Genomic DNA, 20,368 nt, shown 5'->3' on the forward strand with positions numbered 1-20,368 from the left:
TGGTGAACAACCTGGGTTGTTCTTGCTGATTGGTGGATACATTCACCCATCAATAAACAAGTGTTGTCCAGTGTTCTAAACCAAAAAAATAGTTTAGATGCCTTATTTTTCAAATAAAGATAGCACAATCTCCTAAAGGTTACATTGTAACTCATCTGGGGGTTTTTTTCAATCTAAAATTGTATTTTTTATATTTTGTATTGTACTTTTCTGGCTTGTAAGGGTATGTCCCTCTCCAACCACAAAACTGTGCGGCTTGCACCAACCACTCAATAAACAATAAATACCTATGAACGCAACATTCATTTACTTTTAGTAAATTCATTAATAGTTTTGAGTCAACATTTTTCATGAAACAAAAAAACATAGGATTTTTTCCCTCTATTATATTTCAGCCTTCATGCACATAGCTAAATTCTTCTGTTACCAATGCAGTATGAATCTACCATTTTGGAGACTTTCAAAGCTCTTTAATCAAACTATCAATAAAAATGATGTTTCAGAAAAATGTAGTTATTTATACTCCTACATTTTGCAGTGTTTGCCCTTTGAGTTTATAGTGCATGGATATATATATATATATATATTATTAAATGTTTAAAAAGAGCACATTTATATTTGTCTATTAATTACCTTTTTCCTAGCTTGCTGATCTTTGGAAGAATGGGCTTTGACATGTTTTCGTAGTGAGCTTGGATCGGTATATCGTTTGCTGCATCCTGGAATTTGACATGCGTAAGGTTTCTGGGCAAGAAGAAGCATGAGGAAAAAATAATCACATTACCTCACTTGTAAGGTCTTATTTTGTTATTTGTACATTTGTTATCAATGAGCATTCCCAGTTGTACTTACAGGGATAGCAATCTTTTGCTCAAGGAGGGATTAGCAAAATCAAATAGAGCAGATTAGTGTTGCTGTCTAACTAACAGCAGTGAGAGTCCAGCATATAGTATGTAAGGCTATAGAGGAAACCTGCTACAGAGACAGACAAAGTGGGAGAGGTAGAAAAGTTATTTGTTGAAGAATTTGAGAGGAAAAAAAACAAGAGTTTAATTACAGAAAAAGTAGGCAATATAGATAATGAAAATGCATTGCATTTGTACTATACACCATTAAACATTTTATAGACAACTGCATTTTAAGTTTAATATCCCATTAAAATGACCATAATTAAAGGGACATGAAACCCAAAAATCTTCTTTAATTATTTAGATAGAGCATGCGATTTTAAACAACTTTATAGTTTACTTCTATAATTAAATTTTCTTCAATTTCTTGGAAAAGCAGGGACATTTGCAAGAGCACTAGATAGCAGCACTATTTCCTGCCATGCATTTAATAAGCATGTATGAGAGTCAAAATAAGAGCAGACCTACTGTGGCAGATCTCTGGCTGTGCAGGAGTTAGATTTGTTTATATTTCTGGAAGTGCAGGGGTTACATTTGTCATATCTCAAGGAGTATAGGGGTTACATTTATAAGATATCTGGCAGTGCCGCAGCAGTTACATTTACCAGATTTATGGCAGTGCAGGGGTTACATTTGTCATATCTCAGGAATTGCAGGAGTTACATTTGTTAGATGTCTGGCTGTACAGGAGTTACATTTATCAGTTCTCTGGCGGTGCAGGGGTTACATTTATCAGATCTCACTCTGGCAGTGCGGGGTTAAATAAATCAAATCTCTAGCAGTGAATGCAGCTACATTTGACATATCTCTGGCAGTGTAGGGACTACATTTTACAGTCCTCTCTCTCTATAGCATATACAGTATATATATATACTGTATATGCTATACACAGTTAATTCCAGCCCAGGGGTATGGGACATATGCAGGCCAGTTCGCTAACAACCTGGGTACTAGTACTTACAGTTACAGAGCCGCCAATGAAAAATTGAGGAGTGCCAGAGCAGGGTGACACACGCTATCTTGAAGCAAGTTGAAGCCCCCAATAACCGGACTCACTGTACTGTACACACACTGGCTGCCTGCTCTGTGTAACAGACAGACAGTGAAAGCCGGTAGGCCGGGATGGAAGAGGGATCAGGCCATGAGTACTGGTGGGTGACAGCGTTTTAGGGTGGGGGAGGAGCTTATACCGGCATTGACTGCTGGCACCTTAGAGGGAAAGGAAACAGTGCTGCTGGGCCCTCCTAAGTGGCGGATCTCCAAGATCTGGTGGCCGCAAATAGTTTATGCAACCTTTGAGACCCTGGAAGTTCCGTCACTTTTAAAATGTAAAAAATAAATAAAAATAAATTTAAAAATCACTGCTCTCCAATTAGGCGGTTGCCCTGGGGGACACAGCATTCCGTTTGGGTAGGCATTGCCCCCCAATGTCCCCCCTTGGATCCAACCCTGACTTCAGCAGAGTCTGCCACTGTAAGGTCTACAAGCTGCTGTTTTTCTGATCCAGTGCGAAAACAAAATGCTTAAATGTATTAGAGAATTTTATTGTTGCACTATTGCCTGCATGTAACTATGTATTTTACCACAGCAAATAGGATAAACACAGCTCCAAAGCAGCAATGCATTTCTGGAAGCTAGCTGAACATACCCAATAACAAGAGGCATATGTGTGTAGCCACCAATTACCAGCTAGCTCACTGTAGTTCATCGCTGTTCCTATTACTTTTCAACAAATAATACCAAGAGAATGAAGTAAATTTGATAACAGAATTAAATGAAAAATTATCTTAAACTTGCTTGGTCTGTCTGAAACATATTTTAGTTCTGCCTTCCATGTCCCTTAATCAGACATGGCACCCAATTTGTTGTTTTTTTTTTTTTTTTTTTGAAATTTAGAAAGAGCATGCAATTTGAAACAACTTTTCAATGTACTTCTTTTATCTAATTTGCTTCATTCTCTTGATATCCTTTGTTGAATATCTAATAGGCCCAGTAGCTGCTGATTGGTGGCTGCACATGTGCATTGCTATTTATTTAACAAAGGATATCTAATGAATGAAGCAAATTAGATAATAGAAGTAAATTTGAATGTTGTTTAAAATCGTATTCTCTAGCTGAATCATGAAAGAAAACAATTTGGGTCCCTTTAAATTAATTAAGGCTAGTGTGATGCTCCCCACAGGACATCTGAGGTCAGCATAAGATAGTGATATTTTTTAAATTGCTCTGGAATCTGCAGCAATGTGAATGTTCTCTTTTACTGAATAAGCATATTATTTTATGTCTTTTCTTACTGTATCCAGGTGTGTCCTTTGATGTTTGGCACGATCACTTGAGTTGCTGAAAGCTTTTTGACAGCCAGGATGCTGGCACAGATATGGCTTCTCTCCTGTATGACTCCTTAAATGAATCTTCAGGTTTTCAAGCCTTGAAAATGCTTTCTTGCAGCCTTCAAACTGTGAAGAAGTGAAAAAAAAGAGATTTTTTTATTACAGAATTCAGCTCTCCATTAAAATGTATTTTATCTTATTCTGGAAACTTTAGGGTAACGTTAGGTAGTTAATATTTCATCACTCATATAAAACTGATTTCCAGTTGTTCATGACTTTGGACTGAAGTATCAGTCCATTTCTGAAATTTGGCGCATGAATGAAATGTCTCTGCCAGATTTAACTAAGGAAAATACAAAGTCCAGTCATTTTCGAGAAGCATGTTTGTGAAGACGTTGCAATTACTTTAAATCAAAATTACAAGGATGCTTGTTGTGCTTTAATAACGAATCACAAGTCTTCCATGACACTGAGAAATGCTGCAATACAATGGTTTTTTAAAAAATATTTTTATTAGTACTCCAAGCCACACAAATACAATAATTATATAATACACTGAAAAAAATATATTGTATGTATGAAATTATCAGGGAGTACATTTGTTAAGAGAAAACATGAATTATCCCCTAAGGCACAGACTACTCTTGTCTTTTCATATAGTAATAACCCCTATGTCACAGAATTTGTCATATACTATTTAGACAGTAGAAACATATTAAAACTATATTATATAATTTAACTTAATTGAGGTGACATTGTTCTATCTATGTTCCATTTAAAAATGGATGCTGCTTTTGCAAATACACCAACTTATTTGTGCTGGGCCTACCAAAAAGCAAATTAGCTATCTATACCTAAGAATCTGTTGTACAAAAACATGTACTCCTTTTAATTTCACTTTCAATTTAAATATTGTTTCATAAACATTGTCTCATGCACAAAAAGGCACAATAAACCAAAATGCAATTCTCCATAAATAAATGAATAAATAAATTAATTAATTACTTAATATAATTAAAAGTGCACTACAATATATAATCATTATTTATATTGCTTACTTTTGCTGTAAAATACAAGGAAATTGTACTTGTTTTGTGCTCCTGAGAGAGGCAGTAAGTCAAATATCGTAGTCTAAATATGCTACATAGTTGCTTGAACCATCTGCATATTATACACTAATTACTTAGAACAGTGTAATGCTCATTTAAGTTAAAGGGACATGAAACACAATTTTGTTCTTTCATAATTCAGATAGAAAATACAATTTTTTTTTTAAAAAATTGAGTTGTGCTGGGAAACAATCAAAGCTATATCCAAGCAAATGGTGAAAATGGGTCTCACAATCTTGGAAATCTTTTAATTTGCAGCAGAAGAATGTGCATAATTCCATTATAATTTAACTTTATATATACTTTATTCTCAAGCAGTGCAATTAGCAGCAAGATGTAATTTCTGACTGATGTGATATGGTCTGTTAGTTATTTGTTAATAAATATACAAATATGATTGCTGTAAGTACATCCTGTATATTTTAATTAATGTCCACTATAACAATTATGTCTTTAAGAAAATGATCTAATAAATAAAGTCTAATTATTATGAAACTAGTTTACATGTAATTATTTTACTAACTACAAATGCATTATGAACTTAGACACAAACATCATCAGCATTATCTAATGTTAATCGTATGAGAGTGAAAGAGAAGCTGGATATTTATCCTTTTTCTTATCCCAATACATTTGTGTTCCAGAAAAATGTAAAACAATTCCCATTATGTGGCTAAAGACAAATCTATACAGATTGGAACTTTGGTTTCCCTTTTCTGATTATTCTGCAAGAAATCAGTATTTTGAGAAAAAAAAGTTTTCTTTGGATACTGTTTTTTTACAATGCTTCTGAGAATTGCTGAAGAATCCATCTACAATTTAATAAGCTGGGCTCAGACTTTCCCATTGTGTGTAAGATGTCTTTGTTGCAGATTTGAAATATTGTTTTTAAACAAATTTTCCTCAGCAAAGATGCAAGGAATGCTGAGGGATCTAAATTTCAGAGATCGTTTAACTAGTATACTGTGCATCTCTTGTTTCCCCACCATGCCTTCTGAACACCTAAAGGACAAATGTAACCCTTTTCTACTTTGTATAATTTTAAAGTGCTCATTTAAAAGTGTATTATAACTTTTTTTAAATGTATGTCCTGAAAAAAAAACAACAATATTTTCTTGTCACTTTTGCATATGTGTAAAACTCCACTTACAGTAGAGCTCCCAGCAGGTTTGCATCTTGGATTATCAACTATAGGGAGTGTCGTTCTGCTATGACAAGCTGTTCATGTCACATCCCACCCAGTACACAGAACACATTTGTCTCCACCCCATCCATTGAGAGTCAACAAACTGAAGATTCACAACTCTGAACACAGGTCTCTGGCTCAGCCTTAGCCTCTCAGTCCCTGATAAAGGAAATGTTAAGAGGTATGCAGTAGAGATAAGTTATCATTATCAGCCAGGGAACATTAATATAAATTACAGCTTTTATTACACAAAAATGTTTTCAACATATTTAGATACTATTATTTCATATAAATAATAGAAAGTACAATGTCCTTTTTAACAGCAGACTCTCCAAAATACATATTAAAAAACAACAACGTAAATGTTGTTGTCCCTAACACACACAAAAAAAGCACTGAAAAGAGCTGGATAGAAAAAGCTTATAACGTGCTGTTTTGTTTTTTTTTTGTTTTTTTTTTTAATTAAAGTCAGATACATAGGAAGTGGTTCATATAAATTGTAAGTTTATTTTTGGCAATATCATCTATGTCCATATATTATTAAAATACACATCAGCATATGATTGTATTATTTTCTCTTTGATACGGCTATTGAGTGCTAACACTGCTCATGTTAAATCAATAGCACTCTTATTCTTGCATTCCTCAAGTCATCGCTCAAGCGAGTAAAAGCCTCAGGCAACCTAACATCTGGAGGTTGGAGGCCGCTCTCTCCCCATAAACTTCTATAGGGCACACTACAACGCTCTGTTCTGGCCTTCACACGATTGCTTACCTGAAGGTGCACTAAAGCCGAAGGTGCTATACGTAATAGTTCAAATAGCATTTTTCTTCACTCAGAAGGAAATATTTTACACACACACACACACACATATATTATATATATATATATATATATATATATATATATATATATATATATATATATATATATATATATATATATATATATATATAGTAAAGAAACAACGGGCAGACACTCAAAAGTTCAGAACAAATCCAATTTATTATGTAAAGGCAGTAGTACAACAGAGCAATGTTTCGGAGCTTCCACCCCCTCCTCAGGCTCAATACAAATGGACACATAATCCAACCTTTAAATAGCCAAAAAAAACACGCCCCCTCCTTATCTAACATCATAGTGACTCATATGATAAATACACTTAAAGTGCCAAAACAATTAAACAATATACTAACAATTATTATTTTCTATATACCACAAACAACACAAAAGAAGAATGATCACCATGAACATAATCTTTAGACTACGAGTGCATCAGAAAAATACATCCAAATTCTTTTCTCAGATTGCATATTTAAGCTATTGTTAGGTTTTATTAATCTAAACTCAATTGAAACGGACCTTAAACACCCAATAACATTTGAGAACAACCTCCAAAGAAATTTTACATTTTGAATTTTTAAAGCAAACAAGCTAAATTTTATTCCCTATTGAGGCCTTTAGGATGCATAGTATTAAGCCTATGTATCCACATTGCCTCTTTTCTAAGTAACATTCTGCCCCTGTCAAAGCCTATAGTTCCCCTAGCTACCTGGTCCAACACCATAAACCGTAGTTGGTTCACCTGATATATATATATATATATATATATATATATATATATATATATATATATATATATATATATATTGTATGTATATATATATATATATATATAACATTCACTTGTAATAATAGATTGTGCACTGCGATATTGTTAACTTACTCTGCGCTATCAATAGCACTCCACTTGTAATCTGGGCCTATGTTTTTAGCCCGCTAACAAATGGGTTATACAAAGACATAGGTAAATCTTACAGTCTGAGTAGGACACGTCAAGGTAGCCAATCAGTAGTGGCAGTTGCATACACTTGCCTTTGTGGTGGTTAAATGCTTACTACTCTAGGGTCACTAATGTACACATTACATGCACTAATGCATTTATTTTTACATTACAATGTTCATTTTAACTTTTTCTGTTACTGACACAAGCTAGAATCTTTATTCGCAAACCAATATCTTTTACAAATTAAATTTAGCTTTTAGGAATAGCTAAAATAATATAAACCCTCCATGTGTCATTTTCTGTCTAGTCTACATGGTAACTATCAGCATGTGAGACTAGTTTTTCAGGGACAATATGGATCTATTTAATATGAATATATCCATTCTTCACTTGTAGTGTTTCATTATTTCATTCATCCTTGAGTGATATATTCTTGCCAAAAACCAAAAGAATGTGATTAAGGAACAAGTATCCAACTCTAATAGGAAATCGTTGACCTTTGAAATATGACTTTGTGTTCCTATTAAATGTCTTTGTTTAGGGTATTATTGAAAAGAGAAAGGTTATTAGGCACCATATGGTTCCATAAGTTTTAGCTATAATCAAGTGGGATTTCATTTACTAGCATATGTTTAAAAACAAGTGCACGTCCTGAGCCCTTACAAAAGCAATGCTTTATAGTTAGGATTCAATGAAAAACTCTAAATTTTATTCAATTAAAGGTTTAATGAGGTCTGGCATTATTTTATTGTAGATTTGCAACAAATGCTTTTTTGTAGATTGATGCAATTTATTCAATAACGAGTGACCGATGAATCGTCTTTCACGTTTTTATTATATGAAACATCTCAGTAAATTGTTCTTGAAGCTGCATAACCAAGGCAATGGTATAGAAAGCAGATGGAAAATAAAGGCACCAGGAGCTAATCTCTTTCATTGCATTTACAAATGCTGATATCATATAGGGGGTATATATAGAAGAAAGTATACTTATCACCAATGATCTCTTTTAGGACTTTAGAGCAACCTAATGACCTAAATAATACAAATATGACTTCAGGCACAGATTGTAACAAAAGTTATGGGGACATTCAAATTTAAAGAGATATGAAACTCAAAACTTTCCGAGTTCAGATAAAGCACACAATTCTAAACAACTTTTCAATTCACTTCCATTATCAAAATGTGCACAATGTTTTATATGCACACTTTGAGGCACCAGCTCATATTGAGCATGTGTAAGAATTCACAGTATATACTTATATGCATTTTGTGATTGGCTGATAGCTGTCACATGATATAGGGGGTAGGAAAACGGAACTAACTTTGAAATTTGTCTGGAAAAAATCTAATACTCATTTGAAATTCAGACCAAGTTCTATTGCATTGTCTTTTTATTATGCATGAGTTAATGATGCAATTCTATTGTATTTAAAATAGCTTTAAAGCTTAGCTTATTTCAATAAAAGCATACAGTGGTACGCTCAGGAGGATTTTCTAAAATTGTTATTCTATAAAAATCATTAAAGTTTAATTTTGAGTTCAATGTCTCTTTAAAACTAAGCAGTTTATTTTGTATGTTGTTTTATTTAAATGCAATAAAATGTACCGCTTTAACTCAAGATCAACTACAATTATATTTCAAGTATATAACATATTTAGTGCAGGGACCAACACATTCCTATTAAGTAAGGAACCAACAAATAATAGAGAGAATCCAGATACACATTTTTAGGAGCCATGTATACAAATGTAAAATAATATAAAAAGTAATGAGTGGAAGTATAATATGTCAAGGCACAATTTAAACTTTTGTTTAAACCATAACCAATATTAAAAACCCAAAGGCTCAAAAACACCCTTTAGATTTGCATATCATTAAAAATGGAGCCAGTGTCCATTAGAGTAATTTAACACAAAACATATTTCTTTAGCATTATATTGGATCACAACATTAAAAGTCCAGTCTAACCATTCCTGCCAAAAGAAATAAGGATTTTAATAAAAGGATTTACAGTAATCAGCATATATCCATAAACTTCTATTTTATGTGCAAATAATGGAAAAGCTGGAAAACAAAGAAAGAGAGCTGAAGAATATCATTGTTCTTGTCAGTGAAGTCTGATATATAAATAGAATGGTTAGAAGGTATCTCTCTTACCAAAGGTATTTCTTTTTTACACAAAATCATGTTACAATTGGCCAACACGTAACTGGGCTAAACGAGCAGGTAAGCTTAACAATTAATAAACGACCATTAGAATCTTAAGAAGACATTCTATCCCAATGAATACATCAAAGTAGAAGTCAGCCAACCAATCAGAATTCTCTGGTAACTGAGGTGTGTCTAATGATATTTTCCTATCTTAACCAGAAAAAGGTTTTACATTTAATATATGCCAAAGTCTATGATGAGAAGACATTAGCGTGGCTGTGATATCTGATGTCCTGAAGTTAAGGGACACTGAACTCAAATTTTTTCTTTCGTGATTCAGATAGATCATTACATTTTAAACAACTTTCTAATTTACTCCTATTATCAAATATTCTTCATTCTCTTTGTATCTTTATTTGAAATGCAAGAATGTAAGTTTAGATTCCGGCCCATTTTTGATGAACAACCTGGGTTGTTCTTGCTGATTAGTAGATACATTCATCCACCAATAAAAAAAAGTGTTGTCTATAGTTCTGAACCAAAAAAAAGCTTAGATGCCTTCTTTTTCAAATAAAGATAGCATGAGAAAGAAGAAAAATTGATAATAGGAGTAAATTAGAAAGTTGCTTAAAATTGCATGCTCTATCTGAATCACGAAAGAAAAAATTTGGGTTCAGTTTCCCTTTAGCATATCTCAGTCTTTCACTCTCGTGTTAACTGTTTACTTTCAACTTGTAATATGTGCGCTAATGTTACTTATGATCATTTTCTACTGTGAGTACGGTTAGCATGCAGGATTAGCGCGTCACTAGTAATCTGGCCATATGTTGGGTAAAAAGTTAATAGCCTAAAATGATGAGTAGTGTAGCAATAAACTGTGCAATATGCTTCTAAGTGAGCAGTAAATTGTACTGTTTAATCCAGTCACATAAAACCGATAATAAATGGTACGCAAACAAGTGATTTAATACTCTGGAACTATATAGTAGGAAAATATACTAAATCTTGCAATATGCCAGATTAAACAGAAGTCGCCCATAGTCATAATCTATTAGACTTTAAAAATTGCATTTTTTTTTATCAAGATATACTTCTAACAAAACTAGCTGACAAATTTCTGAATGTTGCAAATGGACAAAATCAATGGGTAAATAAAATTAATTAGCATGATGTTGCTACGGAAAAACACAATAACAAAATTTCAATGGCACGTAACTTTAGGGGAAATATTAAAGTTTAATGGATTACGAAAAACAAGTCTTCCTGAGCAGCTATAAATTCACAAAGTGTGGTTTCTGTTTATTGGCAGATTCTAATTAAGCTATTAACTAACTCATACAGTATATGTGACTTCCTGGCTTGGCATATTCCCAATATTTATTTTATAGTAATGAAGCTATGAAGGTGCTGCATGTTTTTAAAACATTCTTTCTTGTGGGCTTTTTCATAATTAATGAGGGTTACTTAATAGCATAAATACACACACACATGTATATACACTATTCATCATTTACAAGTCAGGTCTGTCCCTTATAACCTACAGCAATTTTTGAAAAATGATAAGAAACAGGCAATTCACAGGTTTTTTCAAAGACGTTTTCACAGAGGTTGCACAGCCAATGAAAGACATGAAGGCGATTTGACTGATGAGGACTTATGAGCATTTATCCAAATCTATCAGCTAAGATGTTTTCAGCTTTGTTTCTTTTCAAAAAGGCCACTTTCATTTCAGCACGATCACAATAGCTAGTTTTTGGCTATTTCTTGCAGCTGCGATAGTTTTTTTGGCTTACAGAGAAAACCCCTATTTTTAACATGTAGTCTAACAGTTCTTGGTGATCGCAATCCATTTTCAAGACACTTTTCAATATCTTTTCAAGACCATTTTTGCATTTTCTAATTCAAATGGTCTTTCTGCCATCTTTGTGGGTATTCCAAGACTATTTGAAATCATCATTTTGTGTTGCACATGTGCAAGACACTCTAAATGGCCACAGGAGACATGCATAATATTGATTAATAAATGCTCTGTTTAATGTTATTGTATATTCTCCAGTGCAGGTGTGATAAGCATACTGGACACTATTTTGTCACTTTTAATATTTTTAAATTATTCTTTTAATGTACTTTTTCTTATTTGAAAGCACCATTTCTGGTTTGGCTTGATCTACATTTGAAAAACAGAAGACAGTGGGTTTCTATTAGAAGGAATTATCCCATCATCTTCAACTGGAGTTTAACAGCATTTAAACTGTAAAATGTGAAACCACTTCCATTACAAGATTGTAGCTGCAAAGAAGATGTTCAAATGAGATTTCACCCTCATGAACGTGTTTTTAAAAGGAAATGCACCTTGGTAATTAGGATTTTTAAATGGGATTGCACCTTTGTGAGTGCAAAGTTCAAACATGTTAACCACATTTACAAAGGTGCGATCCTGTTTTTGAAGTTCAATAATGTAGGTGCATACCTAGGGTCAAAAGCAGCAAAGCACTACAGGGAGCTGGCTGGTGATTGTTCACTACACACATTTGTTTCTTGTCATTGACTCCCCAGATGTGTCATTTAGGTCCTTGTAGTACATTGCTACTCTGGACTCCTGGAGCAGACTTTAACTAAATGTTCAACCCTTTGCAGGGGTAAAACATAGTTGTATACAAGTGCAATGATAATATGCTCTAACATATTAGAGCAAATTATTTTTGTACTTTTATGTACCTATAAAAAACAATTTTTTTACAGTCATCAGAATGAAAAGAGCAGTTTTTAGCTATTATTTTTATTTTATTTGCCATTTGACTACAAGCTATTTTGTTCCCTTTTTCATGTGTACAAATCCTGACACTAACAACATACAAAAGTTTTTAGACTATAGCTTGGCATCTACTCCCTATCATTTAAGAGCAATAATAAAATTCTCTAATATCATAGTGATTTATTATTGCATTATTGCTTGCAGAGAACCATGTGTTTACGTTTAACCCTTGCAAAGTGAGCTCTGGAGTGGCAATGTACTGCTGCTTCAGAGCTGAACAGGACCAATGAGCCAATCAGGGTCTGCATATGTGTGTATTCACCATTCGCCAGTTGTGTTAATTGCCACTCCGGAGCTGACTTTAACTATGCAGGGGGTTAAACACATTGTCTATACACAAGAGGTAACAAAATGCTCTAGTTGTTATTGCTCTTTTTTATCCAGTATATGTTACACTGATTTGTTTCCCACCCATGTAAGTAATTTAAAGATAACTTTGGACGCTGCTCTGTTATTCCAAACTGGCTATGATATGTTTGATGCTGCCTTCTGCTGACATTATTGTGTAACACTTAACAAATGATCTTCCCACACTCTTATTAAACCATTCTCAGCATCTGATACAAGCTCCCCATAGCAATATGTTAGCATTGGTATAGTTCTATATATACATTATCTTTACAAAAGGGTTGTGCAATCATACGGCTAGATTTAGAGTTTTGTCGGTAACGACCCGCGTAGCTAACGCTGGATTTTTTCTGGCCGCACCTTTAAAATAACTCTAGTATTGAGAGTCCACAGAAAGGCTGCGTTAGGCTCCAAAAAAGGAGCGTAGAGCATATTTAACGCAACTGCAACTCTCGATACCAGAGTTGCTTACAGACGCGGCCAGCCTCAAAAACGTGCTCGTGCACGATTCCCCCATAGGAAACAATGGGGCTGTTTGAGCTGAAAAAAAACCTAACACCTGCAAAAAAGCCGCGTTCAGCTCCTAACGCAGCCCCATTGTTTGCTATGGGGAAACACTTCCTACGTCTGCACCTAACACTCTAACATGTACCCCGAGTCTAAACACCCCTAACCTTACACTTATTAACCCCTATTCTGCCGCCCCCGCTATCGCTGACCCCTGTATATTATTTTTAACCCCTAATCTGCCGCTCTGTAAACCGCTGCTACTTACATTATCCCTATGTACCCCTAATCTGCTGCCCCTAACACCGCCGACCACTATATTATATTTATTAACCCCTAATCTGCCCCCCACAACGTCGCCTCCACCTGCCTACACTTATTAACCCCTAATCTGCCGAGCGGACCGCACCGCTATTATTATAAAGTTATTAACCCCTAATCCGCCTCACTAACCCTATAATAAATAGTATTAACCCCTAATCTGCCCTCCCTAACATCGCCGACACCTAACTTCAATTATTAACCCCTAATCTGCCGACTGGAGCTCACCGCTATTCTAATAAATGTTATTTTATTAACTAACCCTAACACTAACACCCCCTAAGTTAAATATAATTTTAATCTAACGAAATTAATTAACTCTTCTTAAATAAATTATTCCTATTTAAAGCTAAATACTTACCTGTAAAATAAATCCTAATATAGCTACAATATAAATTATAATTATATTATAGCTATTTTAGGATTAATATTTATTTTACAGGTAACTTTGTATTTATTTTAACCAGGTACAATAGCTATTAAATAGTTAAGAACTATTTAATAGCTAAAATAGTTAAAATAATTACAAATTTACCTGTAAAATAAATCCTAACCTAAGTTACAATTAAACCTAACACTACACTATCAATAAATTAATTAAATAAAATACCTATAATTATCTACAATTAAACCTAACACTACACTATCAATAAATAAATTAAATACAATTCCTACAAATAAATACAATTAAATAAACTAACTAAAGTACAAAAAATAAAAAAGAACTAAGTTACAAAAAATAAAAAAATATTTACAAACATAAGAAAAATATTACAACAATTTTAAACTAATTACACCTACTCTAAGCCCCCTAATAAAATAACAAAGCCCCCCAAAATAAAAAAATGCCCTACCCTATTCTAAATTACTGAAGTTCAAAGCTCTTTTACCTTACCAGCCCTGAACAGGGCCCTTTGCGGGGCATGCCCCAAGAAGTTCAGCTCTTTTGCCTGTAAAAAAAAACATACAATCAGCCAATCAGATTGAGCTCGCATTCTATTGGCTGTTCCAATCAGCCAATAGAATGCGAGCTCAATCTGATTGGCTGATTGGATCAGCCAATCGGATTGAACTTGATTCCGATTGGCTGATTCCATCAGCCAATCAGAATTTTCCTACCTTAATTCCGATTGGCTGATAGAATCCTATCAGCCAATCGGAATTCGAGGGACGCCATCTTGGATGACGTCATTTAAAGGAACCGTCATTCGGCTAGTAGGCGTCGGGAGAAGAGGATGTTCCGCGTCGGATGGAAGATGATGGCTCCCGAAGAAAGAAGATTGAAGATGCCGTTGATAGAAGACTTCATCCAGATCATGGACCTCTTCAGCTCCCGCTTGGATGAAGACTTCAGCCGGATCATGGACCTCTTCAGCTCCCGCTTGGATGTTGACTTCAGCCGGATCATGGACCTCTTCAGACCCCCGCTTGGGCTTGGATCAGGACATCGGAGGAGCTCTTCTGGATCGATCGGTGAACCTGGTATGGTGAAGATAAGGTAGGAAGATCTTCAGGGGCTTAGTGTTAGGTTTATTTAAGGGGGGTTTGGGTTAGATTAGGGGTATGTGGGTGGTGGGTTGTAATGTTGGGGGGGGTATTGTATGGTTTTTTTTACAGGCAAAAGAGCTGAACTTCTTGGGGCATTATTTATTGATAGTGTAGTGTTAGGTTTAATTGTAGATAATTATAGGTATTTTATTTAATTCATTTATTGATAGTGTAGTGTTAGGTTTAATTGTAATTTAGGTTAGGATTTATTTTACAGGTAAATTTGTAATTATTTTAACTATTTTAGCTATTAAATAGTTCTTAACTATTTAATAGCTATTGTACCTGGTTAAAATAAATACAAAGTTACCTGTAAAATAAATATTAATCCTAAAATAGCTATAATATAATTATAATTTATATTGTAGCTATATTAGGATTTATTTTACAGGTAAGTATTTAGCTTTAAATAGGAATAATTTATTTAAGAAGAGTTAATTAATTTCGTTAGATTTAAATTATATTTAACTTAGGGGGGTGTTAGTGTTAGGGTTAGACTTAGCTTTAGGGGTTAATACATTTATTAGAATAGCGGTGAGCTCCGGTCGGCAGATTAGGGGTTAATGTTTGAAGTTAGGTGTCGGCGATGTTAGGGAGGGCAGATTAGGGGTTAATACTATTTATTATAGGGTTAGTGAGGCGGATTAGGGGTTAATAACTTTATTATAATAGTGGTGCGGTCCGCTCGGCAGATTAGGGGTTAATAAGTGTAGGCAGGTGGAGGCAACGTTGAGGGCGGCAGATTAGGGGTTAATAAATATAATATAGGGGTCGGCGGTGTTAGGGGCAGCAGATTAGGGGTACATAGCTATAATGTAGGTGGCGGCGCTTTGCGGTCGGCAGATTAGGGGTTAATTATTGTAGGTAGCTGGCTGCGACGTTGTGGGGGGCAGGTTAGGGGTTAATAAATATAATATAGGGGTCGGCGGTGTTAGGGGCAGCAGATTAGGGGTACATAAGTATAACGTAGGTGGCGGTCTGCAGATTAGGGGTTAAAAAAATTTAATCGAGTGGCGGCGATGTTTAGGGGTACATAGGTAGTTTATGGGTGTTAGTGTACTTTAGAGTACAGTAGTTAAGAGCTTTATGAACCGGCGTTAGCCCAAAAAGCTCTTAACTACTGACTTTTTTCTGTGGCTGGAGTTTTGTCGTTAGATTTCTAACGCTCACTTCAGACACGACTCTAAATACCGGAGTTAGAAAGATCCCATTGAAAAGATAGGATACGCAATTGACGTAAGGGGATCTGCGGTATGGAAAAGTTGCGGCTGAAAAGTGAGCGTTAGACCCTTTTTTGAATGACTCCAAATACCGGCGGTAGCCTAAAACCAGCGTTAGGAGCCTCTAACGCTGGTTTTCACGGCTACCGCCAAACTCCAAATCTAGGCCTTAATTCCTTAATAGGCGATAAGGAAATCCAGCTTATAAATCGACTGAACCAGTGATGTTAAAAAGTGTTTATTGTGCATGTATCCTGTTTATCTTTAGTTTTTAGAAAGGAGCATCATGGATACACAGTTCTTTGTCCCTATTTCAAACAGGAATTTATTATGAAGTACTTCCCTTTATCAGCTGATTATGAGACTGATTTGCTTAAGCGTCTTCTCTGGAATTTGACTATGTATCACAATATTAGATGGATATGTTATATATGTCTTTCAAGCTGTCTGTGGGTTTCAGGCTTTCATTGGTAGCATAACATTCTGACTCACATTTCAAAGCAACAAGTCGCAGTTCTTTATGGCAAACAGCAGGACAAGAACTAATTCAGTGAAAGATATTAAATTCAGTCAGCGAGCCATGACTTGTTTTCTCATAAATTGATCAAAAAGTAGAGAACATATTCTTTCACTTAAGCTTTTATTCAGATAGTTATCAAATCCATGTGGTATTATTGAAAATGCCCATTATAGATACATTGTTTTTGTTATAACAGTGTTTGGCAAAGTATCTTGTTAATAAAAGCATTGTTTTGATAAAGTGCATTTTATATATGTCATTCAAAGGACCACAAAAGTTTTATTATTCATGTTTTGTATTTAATGTCATGTCCTGGGCTGAGAAATATAATGAAACCAATACCATTTGTTATGTGTAGTGCATACATTTGCTTGGTGTCACACAAGCAAAGATTATAAGAACATGAAATAAGCAAATAAAAGTTTGAATTATGTTGACCATTTCATTAAAATAAATGTAAAACGTCAAACAAAAATATTAAAATTCTGTAGTTTTATTTTAATTAAAAAAAGAAAGTATATGTTTTTTTAATAACCCAATATAACAAAGTTTGGATGGGCAATGTTCCCATCTAGGGAACCTGTCCACCTGTGTTAACAGTAAGCAGGCAGTGGAAAATGTTTTTCACTTATCATTGCACAAGGAACTCCTTGTGCAATGCGGCCCTTGTGCAATTGTGCGTGTGTAGTGCCTGTCAATAACTTCAAACAAAAGTTCAGGGTTTATTCAAATCACTGCCTCTGAGGTTGCAGAGAGTTTAAACCCTTAATGACCTAGATGAACCATGTATGTTACTGGTACATATGATTACATCTCTAACTGCATCTACCAAATGGTACAGGTAAAGTTGTTATTTTCTTGCAATAAGCAATAACAAGTTTATAACTTTATGATGGCATTTGGTGGTTTTGAAAAACAACTTCAATTCATAGCATTGCTGGTTTTAATTAGAGACAATGTTTACTCCATTTTCTGATTGCAATTGTATAGGAAAAAAACATGTTTTATAATTGTTCTTGTTTAACTAAAACAAACTCCCTCATTAGTGTGAAAAAGTATTTAAACAAACACTCTCATATTCCTAATACTGAGATTTGTTTTAAACATATAATTGATAAATGCTACTGCTTGCCTGAAACTATGTATTAAGGGTATAAACACATTGTTATATTTAATGCACTAATAATCCTAAAGTGAGTAAAGATGATTGGCAGCTATGCACATATGCTGCCCCTTATTGGCTTAGCAGCACCATTGTTCAGTTCTGAATCAGGAGTCCAGTGAGGGTTAAATAAATAATTTCTGTGTAAGCAACATAGAAAAACTGAAATGCTCTTTAACTCCATTTAATATAAAAAAAAAATCTGCTTTTCTCGACAGCACAGAAACATTTCACTTAATCATTTTATGGTCACCTATTATTTTCTGTTGATTTATCCCAGCCCTGTTCCACAACTCTTGTCTTAATACTGTTTAATTAGTTGTCCCCTCATACAATCATTTTTTTTGTTCTCCCAATCAATATCTCTTGGAACAATATGATGATTATATGTGATTTTCAAAATGTAAAATTCAATTTATTGCTGTGTTTGAAAGTTCAAGTAGATGTCAGCAATAATCCCCTGCTGATGTGTGATTCAGTTATGAAAATCACATTGCACCTGTTCTAGTTTTTACATAAATTGTTATAAGATAAATCTATATATAGATTTCAATACAAATATATGTGGAACCCCATAGACTAACATCTGTGATGCATGGTATTTTTTTGTGTGTGTTTATTTATCCTCATAAAATAGTAAGATATAATTTAACTTAAAGGTGTAATTATGGCTGGCATAACAATATTGGGAAGGATCCATAAATCGTGTTGCTGAAGGATCAATTTGTGCAGTTATGTTTTTCTTCACCTATATTTATTAAGATTTCTTAGTGGGAGTTCTTGTCAATTCACTTATCAACATTGCTTAGTTTTCTTGTCACCTTTTGTTGAAATGTGAAGTTAGGTGGGTTCAGGAAGACCAATGTGCTACTGGGAGCTATCTGTTGATTGGCTGCTGCACGTATATGCCTCTTTTCATTGGTTCACCTGATGTGTTTAGCTACCTCCCAATAAAGCATTGATGCTCCTGAACCTACACTTCAACAAAGGATTTCAAGAAAGCAAAACAAATTTTAATAATAGATGTACAATAAAAAGTTATTTGAAACTGAATACTCTGAGTTATGGAAGCTTTATTTTCATGTTACTGTACCTTTAACATCTATAGTTCCATTAAGTGTCTCAATACATGGATAAACCAATTACAACAGAAATAACTTTGGAAACAGGATTAATGCAAAACAATTTAACTGTATAATATGTTTATGCCTTTTATGCAAAGTTTCTTGTGGGCATGATCAGTATTTTTACTTATATTTCCATCAAGCATGCAGGATTTGTAAAGACTATTTTGCTGTGAAATATCTCATCTTGTGACTGTAACTTGCCTTTTCAAAACTGATGTTGTTTTTAGGATTGGTTAAGTCATTATAAAAGTTAGTGTACATTTTTATGAAGGACGGTTTATTTGTTGCCCTGTTCTCTGTGCTTTGTCTTCAAGTAAAAAAATAATGGATTATTAGAGAATAACATAAAAGAATAAATGAAGAACCTTTAATTGGATATATTTTGGTTCTGATGGTTCACACACATAGGGAACACAACATGAAAATCTTATACCTATAGTACATTTGTCAACTATGGCGTGGTCTGGTCTAATTATATATGTCTTTTTAGGACACTTTGCACCAATGCAACTTTATTGACAAATGAACAATTTGGTTTAGCAGTGCTCACGGCAGCAAACAACTGTCTCTGTCTTCCTCAGCACATACAGGGATATTATATCTCAAACAATGCTTCACTATCACTTAGTAGTAATGGTAAATAACATGTAACACACAGCATGTGACAAGAACTAAAACACTATTAAAGTATTTAAAAATAAGGTGGAAAATGTTGGAGTACAGTTTGACCTACAGTGACCAGGAGATGGCTTAAATTATTAGACATGTGCATTCATTTTGTTTTGAATGCAAATTCATTAACAAAACATGGATATTGGTTTAGTTTACATGATATTTAAAGAAAACAAATAAATACTGTCAAAATTCATCAGTATTCATTTGTTTCCTTTAAATTATCTTTAGGGATTAATAATACTTTCTCTAGCGCGCTGAAGAGCTGCGCTAATCCCAACCCTTCTTCACAGAGCTTTGGTAAGCGCTAATAGGATGCTTAGTGTGGCAGATCCCAGGGTTTTCACTAAAGTGCGCTAGAGGTAAGTATTTAGCGCTAAAGGTGAACTTTTTCACCTGTAACAAAGGAATAGTTACATTCATTTAATGAAAACAAATGTAAATGTTCGGCAAATATTCAGTACTTGTTTCGTTTAAAACAAAACAAATATGGAATAGCACGGTAAACGAATATTCGGAAAACTATATGTTCTGAATATTAGTTCCAAAAGATTTAGACAAACCAAATGTTTCATCCCTGCACACTGCTATAAATTATTATGTTCTATTTACAAGGAAAAGGATTCAGAGGTAGACACCCAGGTACCCATTCA

The 20,368-nt window shown here is 34.2% G+C and overlaps 1 protein-coding gene across 1 annotated transcript in view; it reads right to left on the reverse strand.

Moving 5' to 3' along the window:
• The window catches only part of GLIS3 (GLIS family zinc finger 3), a 591,890-nt gene that overhangs the window by 266,896 nt on the left and 304,626 nt on the right, over positions 1-20,368 (reverse strand). Inside the window, exons 5-6 of the mRNA XM_053702545.1 lie at positions 3,203-3,364; positions 634-744 (exon numbers count right to left, since the gene is read on the reverse strand). Coding sequence (XP_053558520.1) covers positions 634-744; positions 3,203-3,364 — 273 coding nt within the window. The remainder of the gene's footprint in view (positions 1-633; positions 745-3,202; positions 3,365-20,368) is intronic.

This window comes from Bombina bombina, chromosome 2 (assembly GCF_027579735.1).
Source record: "Bombina bombina isolate aBomBom1 chromosome 2, aBomBom1.pri, whole genome shotgun sequence".
Taxonomy (NCBI): Eukaryota; Metazoa; Chordata; class Amphibia; order Anura; family Bombinatoridae; genus Bombina; species Bombina bombina.